The sequence below is a fragment of the Centroberyx affinis genome, unplaced genomic scaffold (genome assembly GCF_046629955.1).
Source record: "Centroberyx affinis isolate AG114_WGS23_722 - 3 ecotype Tasmania unplaced genomic scaffold, CSIRO-AGI_Caff_v1 ptg000401l_1, whole genome shotgun sequence".
Taxonomy (NCBI): Eukaryota; Metazoa; Chordata; class Actinopteri; order Beryciformes; family Berycidae; genus Centroberyx; species Centroberyx affinis.
The window spans coordinates 94,536-106,378 of record NW_027279069.1 but is presented as its reverse complement, the minus strand read 5'-3'; the positions used below and the strand labels follow the sequence as shown (position 1 = coordinate 106,378).

Below are 11,843 nucleotides of genomic sequence, written 5' to 3'. Positions count from 1 at the left end.
ATTTATGACACAGTAGGGTTGGTTCAGTAATGAAGAATTATTACTTGAGTTTATGTTAGGAGGGAAATACATGCACCTAAAATATAATCTGTTAAATACGATGTGACATCTAACATGCAAGGTTAATGTTATCTAGACAGTGTCAAAAGCAAAGGTTCGGCTTATTACCCAAACCCAAAGGCTTGGTATAGCACCCACAAAAAGGCTACTTCAAAAACGACTTCTGAAGCATAATGGAATTGACCTGCTGCAATGCAATTCTCGAGATTTTATAAAACAAATTTGCAACTCCTGTTTCCAATTTCCCATTTTATTCACATACAAGGGAGCTGGTAATTGACTGTTGTCAGTCTCAGGATTTTCGATTTTTATTCAATTTTACTTTTTTCTCCATTTCTGTTTTTTCTTCACATGGATACTTCCCCAACCCCAGAATCCCAGACAGTCCATTGTGATTGTGCAAGGGAGAGAGGAGGGCATGTACTTTAACATAACTCAGTGATATTCTCATCTCTTCAACACTTGCATCCTTAAGCTGCCTCATCATTCAGACGACCCATCCCTCCCTCCATCTCGCTCGTCCCCCCAGTCCCTAAATGCACCACCCCGTATTCTCCTGAGAAAAAATAAACAAACACTAATCTCCTCTCTTCTGCCTCCTCAACAATACAGGCGTTCTGACAAAAGCAGGGTTGGTCAACACCAGTCCCTTTTTCTTTCTCTCCATTTACTTTCTCTCCATTTACCTCCTCTAGCTCCTTATTCCCCCCCACTCTCGTTATTTTATTTTCCTCAGTTTTTTCGGTAGCGATTCTTAGGCTTCTCGCCACAGCCGGTAACCTCGCAGGAGGACAGGCCGGGCTGCTTGCCAGAGTTGATGCTGCTGAGCAGGGCGGGCAGCTCGTTGGTGATCGCCTTCTCAATCTTATCCAGGAGACAGCCTCCCATGTAGGAGCACTGAGCCGACAGGGCCTTGAAGTTGGTGACCGGGTTGATGCCGAAGAAGTCACGGTAAGCGTCGCGGTTGGGCAGGTCAAATTTGCTGACGTTGGTCTTGGCTAAGATGGATTTGAAAATGTAGAACTTGTCTGGGTCATCCACAATCTCCTTGAAGACGAGCTCAGGGTCGCTGAAGAAGCTCATCTTCTCTTTGTAGGTCTGGACGTAGCGGTCCACCAGCAGGCCGTGGATGCGCACGCGGATGCCGTGCTGGCGGATGAAGGCAATCTTGTTCTCCAGACGATTCTCAATCACCTGGTTGAGGTCTTCCAGGAGGGAGATCTCCTCACGCTTGAAGAGCTCGCGGCTGGTGTCAGGTGCGTAGTCATACGGCCAGAAGGAGCTGACGTAGACGCGGGGGGGCTCGGTCACATTGATGAGGGGAGCCAAGCTCCAGAACAGCGCTCCGTAGACTCTCATTAAGTCCTGGGTGGCCAGGTTGTCAGCCTTGTTGAGGATGATGCGGATCTGGGACTCGCGACCCTTCAGCTGCCTGAAGAGCATCTCCAGCTCCAGGCCCACATCCAGCTTGGTGGGGTCAAACACCACAAAGATCAGGTCAGCGCGGTCGATGAACCATTGGCAAACATCATTGAAGGGGTAGCCTGGGGGGAAAACAGAAATATGTCAGAAGCTGTGACTGTTATGACTAAATGGGGGCTCAGTGGTTAGCACTGTTGCCTCACAGCAAGAAAGTCCTGGGTTTAAATCTTGGCCCTGGTCCTTTCTCAGTCAGGTGGATTGGACTGTGACTGTCTGTAGCTCCTGTCTTCTCGCTCATGGCAAGTCAGTCTGGATAAGAGCGTCAGCTAAATACTGAGTTGCACCCAGCTAGTTATGTGCTTGAATAATTACAACTTCAGAAAGATCAAAGTCCCCTAGTGAAATTGACTAATAAAGAGATATTGAATGCTATCTGAAAAGCTGCACATTGAAGTTAAAACCTTTCGACCAGTTGGTAGACTCACCTCTCTCCTGCTGCTTGCGGTTCTCAATGATTCCGGGTGTGTCTACGAAGGTGACGCGCTCCAGCAGCTTGTGGGGCATCTCAATACCAATCAGCTTTTCCAGGAAGTTCTGGCCAAACTTCTCTAGGGGAGAAAATGAGCGGGAGCTGTCTGCTGCCATGACGATACCCTCGACAGAGCGGATCTTCTCCCCGTGCATGATTACAGTGAACTCAGAGGTAGTAGGCTCAGCTCCTGAGGGCAGTCGAGGAGAAAGAAAGGGACAGATTAACAAGTGCAGTATTAGGAAGAGACAAAGAATGGGAAACATAGTAGATATTCATACAGAAAATATGAATAGATGTATAGGGGTCTGGGAATTTGTGGAGTAGAAGTGCACAATAAATCAATGAAAAACTGGGCTGAAACTCAGCTTTTTGTTTTTTTGTCCTAATAATTGTTAGTAGTACATCATTCTTTTGACATCTGATTTGGGCTTCTGTATGAATGCTCACCCTGGATTATAACACAAAGGGTTGCAATATCAAATGCACTGTGCACTGGTAAATTTATAAAACCGGGTAACCCACCTGTGTAGAGCTGGTAGGGGCTGTCCTGCAAGCCCAGGAGGTAATTGATCATGGAGGACTTGCCTACACTCCAGGGTCCCAGGAACAGCACCATGGGCTTGGAGGTAATCTCTCCATCTGTGGGGCAAGGACAGACAGCAAGGATTGAAATCCCAGCAGGATGGCAAACGGATGACTTAGAACCTCTCAAGTTCATCTCAAACTTTATATGTGAAAATATAAAAGCTTGTTAAATACACAGTTATATTGAAATAAATCCTGAAAAAAATACTGTTAACTGTTTGTGGTTGATGACAATATGGTGTGAGAACTTGAGTTGCTCTGTGCACACCTGTTGACAAAAAGAGGGCAATGTGCACTACAGAGTTTCCATTTCCTTTTGTGCCTCATAAAAAGATAGTTTAACCAAAATAACAATCCCGTCTCCAGGTATTGTTATTGGGATGAACTATGCTTTTAATTCTGAGAGACACCAAGGAGCACAACAGTACAGCGCTGTCAATCTCAATCCAGCACAAAGAACGATTATATTTTTTCAAGACTGAGAAAGGAAAATAAAAAGAGGAAGTGGGAAAGATAGACAAAAGAAAAATGTGTTGAAGCTGTGCTCATGCCAGGCCTTTTTAATAGCAACATAAGACAAATCTCAATCAAGTGCAGCAGCCACATCTCAGTGAAACACAATAAAGCAGTGTCATTACACTGATAAAAGCTTTTATAGCAAGCTGTGTGTTTCATGGCAAGCTGATGTGTGTGTGTGAGTGGACATGGTGTTGGGGTGGTAGGGCTCAGTAAAGTACAGCTGCACTGGGTCCAAGCATGAATGAATTCAGCCGACTAAAAGAAAATATAAAAATCTATAAACACAAAATGAAAACGTTTTTTTTCTTCACAAAAGCGCAAGAATTCAAAGAATGAAAAATGAAAAATGATCCACTTTGGATGCTGTTGGCTGTTTAAGTCGATATAAAAGCAAAGAAATATTGTGACAGAAGACATTCACAACGAAAAACCACTGACCACCCCGTCCCACCAATATGTCCCCTCCTCAACCGGCGCATCCTTTGCTTAAGCCAGAACCGCACATGCACCCCCTCCACAGTTTACACCCTCACTACACAGCTGAATGCTTAACTCTCCTCTTTAAATACATAATGCACTGCCCAGACAGACACGCATCATATTGATTTAGTTTTATCTTGACTGCCATTAAGTATGTAACCCAGAGTCAGTTCCCTTTTAATTGATTGGTACAGATTTAGAGACTGAATGCACTTGTACATTCACTTTTAGGGTTACTAAAGGACTGTTCTCAATTTTGAAAGAAACCCAAACTACTATCCTTGGACTACGTTGTTGTCCAAAGTGATGTGAATAGAAATCATCATGACACCAGAGATGAAGTGGTGACATAATTCGGGTCATAATTTGGTTGCCAAAATACAACCAAACTGGTCCGTTTTAATGATCAAAATGATCTTGGGGGTATATGATGGTAAAAGAGGGGGAAAGGAAGGGGCTGAGCACTTCAGGCAGTGCCATGCACAGGGAAGCCCCCCCCTCCCCGCGTCATACCCACCTGTCGCTGAGGCCCCCAGGGTTCGTCCGGGGTACGCTGTTAGATGAGGGGAGCGGAGGGGATGGGACAGGACAGGAAAGGGCGGAGTGAGGAGAGGTAAAAGGAAGAGGAGGTTGGAGAGAGTGGGGAGAGCTCAGTGAGGGTGAAAGGGAAGGGGAAGAGTAACAATGTGCATGAAAGGGTGGGAAGATGCTGGCTGGGATCTAGTCCCATATTTGACCTGACGTGTCAAACATGTGCATCTACAAATGGATGATGTTCCTGTGTGATGTGCTCAGCTTCAGTCAGTACTGTGACTCCAAGGAATCTGACCATATATCTGAGTTGTTAGTCACATAATCTTTGATTAACTTAAAACTCTGCTTAAAAAAATAAATGTTAAAGGATCATATCGAGGCATGAGACTAAGTTGGTATTTGACAAGTTTGCATGCATGCCAAGCCTGGCAGACCACAAGAGGGCGAGCTTTATTTCAGTGTGGGGAAAGTGGAGTTTGTTCTTGGTAGTTCAGCGTATAGGAGGGTGTTGAGTTTACTGTGAAGAAATAGTGCGTCAAGTCATTTGAAAGTCATACAAACAGGGGAAATGACCAAAAAAACGTTTTTCTACAAAAAAGTAAACAAAAATGAAAATGAATAGAAGAAAAGGGTAAGAAATATTAAAAAGTGGCAAGAAGGGAGAGATATCAAAATGATACTATACCTTTTTCCAGGACCAAGAATGCCATAGCTTTCAAATACTGCTAATTTTAGTGTGGGATATAGACTTAGGGAGAGTTTGTTCTCAATACTGAATATGAGTTGATATATTATTATATTGGAATTGTTGTGCTTTAATGCCTTCAGATACACTCTAGAGGTATTTATTCTACCACAGAATAAAATCTAGACTATCCCTGTGAGCCTGCCTAAGAGCCCAAAAAAAAAGAAAAACAAAAAGATCCTACTATAATTGATTGGCTGATGGTGTGAAGAAGATGGTGTGTGTGTCCAAACAAGTCAACAAATCAGTCACCAAATCAACCCAAACAGAGAACCCACACACTAGAACAAGGTGTAGCCGGGTGCAGACAGAGCCTCCTCCTCCGTACCTGAGATCTCATGCTGCCTCAGCTCATTGTACTTGTAGGCCTGCTCCATCGGCTTGATGGACGAGTGGTAGATCTTCCGCAACCTCTGTAGAGCCGCTGGAGGACGAGAAACAACACATGATGGGAGGAGAGAGGAAAGAGGTGAGAACAAGAGGGAGGGAGGAGGAAGAAACAAACAGATTTAAAAACAAAGAGATTGTTACAGAGGGAAAATGTGGCAGAAGGAGAGGAAATGAAAGGCAGATGATTTGTGACTCATTAGCATATATGCTGATATAAAATTTCCCATTAGCACAAATTGCATCTTGTCAGTTCTTGGGGTACATTCCTTTCCTTTAAATAATGCTGCATGTTCCTGTTCAACCCAGTATATCCACACAAAAAACCCATCACTTCTCTTCATTATGTGGTACATAAAGCATCAAATCATCAAGATTTTGAAACATCTATTAGTTAAATGGGGAACAGTACATTTAAAGAGTAAACTGCTCTGATCTCTATTTCCACTGAAAGCATTAGCATTCAGCTTGCTTGACGTGCCTCATTTGTCAAATATCGTCCTAGCACCAAGTTTTACAGGCAGCTCCTCTCCCTGTCTATTGCACACACACACACACACACACACACACATCGCTCTCCGCAGCACACACACACCCTCTCTCCTCCTCACCTGCATAGTCTCCCGACTTTTCCTCAGCGGCGAGCTGCAGCGTCTCGTCGATGTGAGATCTGTCTCTGAGGACGGAGATGACATCTTCTTCCTCCTCTATAAAAACAACCACAATAACAACAATAAATTCGGCTTCACGATGATGCAACTGCCATACATCAAAGACATTACTTTGTGCTTTCTGTTACGGTTGAGCTACACAGTCCTCAGATTTTAGGGACGTCTAGTTGTGGTAAAGGGAACACAGTCTTCAGATTTTGGAAAACATCACACATCTAGCCTTAGAGCCAAAGCATGATTTACATTGCCTGGATTCTGCTGGAATAAACCCAGCTATGAGCTCTCTCTTTCATGGCATGAAAAAAGAGCAGTGGATGTTCCCAAGTGGACTCAGGTGGCAAGGCTTGGTGAAAACTGTCAATTAGCTGCTCCAGTGACAGTTTCATTACACAGCTCAGGCAAGAGGAGAGAATTTACACGGGGGCTGATGGTGGCCCACCGCAAATGTTCCATAAAGCTGTGGTGCTGCGGCCAGTAATGCTGCTATTGCTGGAAGCACATCAATCAATAAATCCTGCATCACAATATCTATCTCCACTCCTGGGAATTGCAGTGTACCAGATAATTGGCAAGTTAAATGCTGGAGGACAGTTTTAAATAGGATGTCAGTATCAATATCAACAATATTAGAGATTTGAGCTGTCTTATATTTTGCATTAGTTTGGATATGAACAAATAGGTGTCACCTGTGCCTTGATTTCGTCCTCTGCCTCTTGTACCAGAAATGCCTCCGCTACAACTTTCTTTCTATTGTCTGTGTCTGTGTCTCTCTCAGACTTACCACTGTCTCATTAAATACAAAAACCTTAAGAGTGAACAGCTGGTGAGGTGATAGGTGATATTGTTTCAGTGATTTCAGCATTGCACACTTCCTTCAGTATTCCTTTTCAGCACACATATGCTGCAGCTCCTTTCTGAAAATCTGTCAGACCAAGAACATACTGTAAATGAAAAGAGGCTGCAGGCAAATACAGTTGTCCCCTCATTAATTTGTATTCTGTCCTAAGACCTTTATCTCTGTGCTTTTTAATGAACATTAGGAATAACTTCAACCAAACCGCTCTCCTTGTGTGTGTATGCACTGCAAAAATCAATTTTCTACTTTTGAGGCTTAAAATCGTATTTTTCTGAAAACAAACATTTGCAAATAGCGTGAGATAATCACACTTGTCACAATGCAAATGACCTAATTTGCATTGATTATATGGTTCAAGCATTTTCTTGAATAAAGTGTCATTATCTGGGTACTAGTGGAGTGGCTGCCTTATTGCAATAAACTGTCATTGTTTCAAGACAATTCTTGAAGATTTTCAGGCTCAATATTAGACCAAATGACTTGTTAACACAGTCAGTACAGTGTGTGTGTGTGTGTGTGTGTGTGAGAGAGAGAGAGAGAGACAGAGAGAGATCGTATTCGCACACCAGTGTGTCATCTCCATTTTTGAACATATCGGATTGCTTAGATCACAGCTGCTAGTACAATCAGCTCTTAATTTAGAAGGCGAACCCTAAAAATAAACACACAAAGACATTTGATTTGACATCGCCATGGTTTTTATAACAACAGCAAAGATGGAGAGAGGGACTTCCCCAGTTTCATAACAGAGCGGGGGGACAACTCAGGATCGGACTGGGCTCACACCTCTCCGGTCAGCTCCACTGTACATGAGACAATGATGTGTAATCCTCTCTGTCTTTTTTCTTTAACTTCTATATTTACCCCCCTATCAAAGACTTATCAGCCTGTTGAGCTGTCCATGTGTGCCCAGGCCCCAGGAACAGGCCTGTCTGTAATGCCACTGTATGGGTGCTGGCCCACCCACCTAGCCCCTGTTTCACACAAACCCACTAGGGGGGATAGGCTATATATAGGAGCAGTTGGGAGATCTTCCTGGTTCACACTTCCATGCCCTGGGGGGTCATGGGACTTGGGTGCTGTCATGGGAGCTCATGCGACTCCAAGCATAGACACTTCCCCTCATACAGGCACTCTCATGATATGAATATATGCTTGAGTATTATGTATGTGGATTATTATAGATGATATAATAATAGATGTTTGGATGATTAATTGCAATCATGGTATTAAGTATGTAGTCATTTCTAATTCAGTTGTAAATCTCAAACTGTGTAAAACACATGCATTATGTGAATATTGATGTGTTTTTATATAAACAGTGTCAGCTTACTCCCTGTCTGCACAGCCCAGTTAAATGCAGTTCACTGGCAAAGGAAACTTATAGTTAATGATTAACCATTGTCTTGATCTGGGTTAAATCAAAATGTTTTGATAAAACCTCCTCAGCTGCACATCTCTTGACCTTGTCTGACTTACTCTACTACCAAAAGTTCCTTTTAAACTCAAAAGAGAATAGGCTACTATCCAAGGTTGCAGCCTTATGATGTAAAGCTGGTAACATGTGCTCCGATGAAGAAACCTGCATGGAGGATCAAAACGAATGAAAAATTGGACCTAGTGCCCCAGGCACAACTTTCTGATCTCAGCTGGTGACTGGCAGGGATCCTGCTGAGCCAGGGTCACGCCTCGCTGTTTGCATAATACTCATCACAAATCACAAACTGACTGTAATGTAAAGCAGAAGCGCTCAGTGAATAAAGATTTTAACCAGGTTACTACTAGAGTCACCTTAGGCCAAAGAGTCAAATCTTTGATCACGGCATGGCTTCAATGAAAACTTAACTACGTGCCAAAGGCCATTCCATGTGCGCTGTGGTTACCATGCTATTGCAGAATAACAGGTTCTCTCAATATATATTTTCAGTCAGTTCGTTACGCCAAATTGATCTGGCACAGGTGCAATAAATGCTGTGACAGTTTCAACTTACAACAAACACATCTCTGTGCTTTTACAGTGAGAATCTATCGACAGGATCCAACACTGTTACATGTTACTATTTTCTGTTGTTACGCAAACTTGGCTACTGCAGCCGGGCAACATGAATTTGAAGCTTCTGGAAGTTTCTCCCACAAATGTTTCTAGAACTTGTGAGAGGGTTGTGTCTGGATTAGCAGCAGGTTCTGGTTTCAGTGAGGAGCAGCAGAGGCCAGGAGGTCAGGACTGGGGCTGACTGAGGCAACTGGAGAAGAAATCTAAAACCATGTTCCTTGAAACAGTTAACCATACTCTCCTTAACCCTGCTCTCTGCCATCACAACAATTTATATCCAGCGGTAGCACTGTAGCACTCAATTAGACACACTCCTATCACAGGAAGCAATCTAAAATCATCAGACATATTATCCAATGTGTGAGTACTTGTGAATATTACATAATTATAATTACACTTTTATTGACATTTTAAGACTTTTGTGATGACTGTCATTGATTGATCATGCTGTCTCAGATGTTGTTCCTAGCTGTCTACTGATCATCTTCTGGCTAAAACAAATGGCTCTGATCACATATTTCCCTGTAGGAGAAATATTAACACACTGGCTTCTTTTTGGTGTCAGATCCAGAAACTGTGTCACTACAAAGTAGTGTTGAATGAGGCAGGATTTTCACAGGTTGTATTAGTCCCTTTTGATTAATCATAGCATTTGAGAGATATTTTTGATGCTTAAAATGTTACAATTGCCCTTTTCGCCACATATTTGGACCTGGACCACCAATCTGTGGTGGGTGTGTGTGTATCCAGGCAGTAACAGAGTAATCTCATCTCTGACATCAGCACCTCAGTCCTCACACCTTTCCAAGTCTCCAGCCATGGTGCTAAATAGCTCCTAAGGCTACCTCCAGCGCTGTTTTGCTGCACCTAATTAGATATATCAACATGAGAGGACCCTCTCAGCAATGTGGAGGCTTCCTGCACTTAACTTGGAGCTGAGCCATTGGCCATGTGGTCAAAAAACATCTAGTGTTTCTTGCAAGTGTCTGAGAATGACTCGTTGCTTGGCCAAAAGCGACGGTGCGTCAGATTACGAGGAAAATCTTCTTGTTTGCCTGTTTGTTTACAAGCCTGAACTTGATGTAAAGTTTTTGTTTAAATGAACCAAGTGGCTCTCAAATATAATTCAAGACACTTTCAGTAAACTGGAATTTGGCTCAAACTGAGTAGTTTTCAACAGAGACAGAAATGAGGAAGCATCCTTCCTGCATTCATGAAAAATCCAGGCCATATTTTCAATCCGTCAAATAATTTGATAGCACATCACTCCACCAAAACCCAAGAGGAACAAGAATACATTTCAACAGGTGCACAGTTACTCTGCTCACTCACATTATACCCAAGTACTAATGTAGAGACCCTTCACAGAAGATATTAATAATGCCATATTCTATGGCTTGGGCTTAAATGAGCGCTCAACAGATGCTCCTTTCAGCGAGGCTGCAGTGCTGCAGCAGTGACACACACTGCTGGTTAAGGCAGAGCGCTGCACCGCCGATTCTCACCGAGTCAACCTGCTAAAAATAAGCCTGTGTAATGTTGCTCCCAGCACGGTGCAAGAACAGAGAAACTAAAAGGTTAGCAGCCAGGATAAAAGGAGTGGTATGAGTAATACAGCAACTTTGAAAGGTCCAATAACAAATCTATATACAGATCTATATCAGAATGTTTACCCTTTATTCTAGAGGAGATAGGATGTGGTGAAAAGAAGAGAGGAAACTTCTTTTTAAAAACACACTTTGTTAAATGGATGGAGGAGGAAAGTGTCATCTTTCTATGTCTGAGAACTTGTACCGGCATGTGTACAAATCTTACTGATGACTTTTTATGTATGTCATCCCTTCTGTCCCATCTTTCCTGTCACTCTCCTCTGTGCGCCATCAAATGGAGCAGAAATGGAAATGAAAATATTAAGATAATCTTTAAGAAAAGGGATGTAAAAATGACACACCATTCAGTAAATATAGGATAGATGATCACCACATGCCTATAAAAGATTGTTTTTTTACATACAAATTTTACAAGGATCACTAAATCCTGTAGCACTATCTGTGATACATGGCAGCCATTTTGTAACCTAGACCCTCATTGTGCCAGGAGTTGGCTGCAGGTCAAAGTGAGTAAAAGAGGAACGGGGAACAGCGCTGTCTGGAATGCACTGGCAGCAGATTCGATTCAAGTCGCTTGAACAAACACTTTATACACTCTCCTATACATGGCCATTGAAATAGGGAAATAGCTTGGTACAAGACTGGATGGAGATGCAGGTACAAGTACAAGGCTGTTCTCTGACGAAGAGTTACACTCCATCTTACAGCCCTGCGTGGCTGCTTCTGTCTCTGCGAGAGAAGTCACTGGCAGAGTCATGATGACCTAGTCGACCCTGAGGATGAGTCAAAATAGAGGTTCAGCTCCCATCTCATCAAAGCAGTGGGCCCGTCTCTGCAGTACAGAAACCTTACACAAGCCTGTGTAACTTGACTCATCATTGAGAGGAGTCATGTCTTTTAGCACTGGCCTCTTGAGTGGGCCTTAACTGCTGTGAGCTTGTTAACACCTTCCCATCTAGCCATTCCCCGATGCAGGCGGTGGGACAGAGCCCCGCGAAGATCAGAGAGGTAGTCTTGCCTGTGGACGGTGGGCCTTGCATCAGCACTCTAAATTAACCCTGCAGGCGCCAGGGGAGCAGATTTGAACCCCTGGACATCTGCCACCAGGACCATGTGTCCTCGCTGAGCCTGTTGCCAGGCAACCCTCCTCAGTTTGGAGAAACATTCTGGCGGCATCGGCACATCCAGTTGGAATGCTGGTGCTTTAAACCTGCTCTGGATTTGGCCTCAGCGGCTGGGTAAGTCATGCCTCAACTATAGATCAGTATCAGCTCAGTGCTGCAAAGGGAGATGATTGTCGAGTTCAACATGTGGAGGCTATTCAATGATTAGAAGCAATGCCAGTCAGTTATGTGTAACCAAATATGTTCATCAAGTTTACACCCTCCA

The 11,843-nt window shown here is 43.4% G+C and overlaps 1 protein-coding gene across 1 annotated transcript; it reads right to left on the bottom strand.

Annotated features, from left to right (window-relative positions):
- Positions 1-279: 279 nt before the first annotated feature.
- On the bottom strand, positions 280-11,211 carry srl (sarcalumenin). Its single transcript, XM_071516427.1, has 7 exons — positions 11,122-11,211; positions 5,876-6,023; positions 5,206-5,301; positions 4,116-4,151; positions 2,537-2,653; positions 1,968-2,201; positions 280-1,604 (listed from the first exon to the last, which is right to left on the bottom strand). Exons 1-7 carry the CDS (start codon positions 11,209-11,211, stop codon positions 793-795), a joined length of 1,533 nt encoding a protein of 510 aa, XP_071372528.1. The 3' UTR covers positions 280-792.
- Between the last annotated feature and the right edge of the window lie 632 nt (positions 11,212-11,843).

Excerpts from the sequence above, each read along its gene's own strand:
- srl (XM_071516427.1), bottom strand. The coding sequence starts at position 11,211 with ATGACTCTGCCAGTGACTTCTCTCGCAGAGACAGAAGCAGCCACGCAG. Across the intron at positions 6,024-11,121 it reads CTTCGTCAGAGAACAGCCTT|TTGCATCATCGTGAAGCCGA; the intron begins GTACTTGTACCT and ends GATGTATGGCAG. Across the intron at positions 2,202-2,536 it reads CCCCTACCAGCTCTACACAG|GAGCTGAGCCTACTACCTCT; the intron begins GTGGGTTACCCG and ends GACTGCCCTCAG.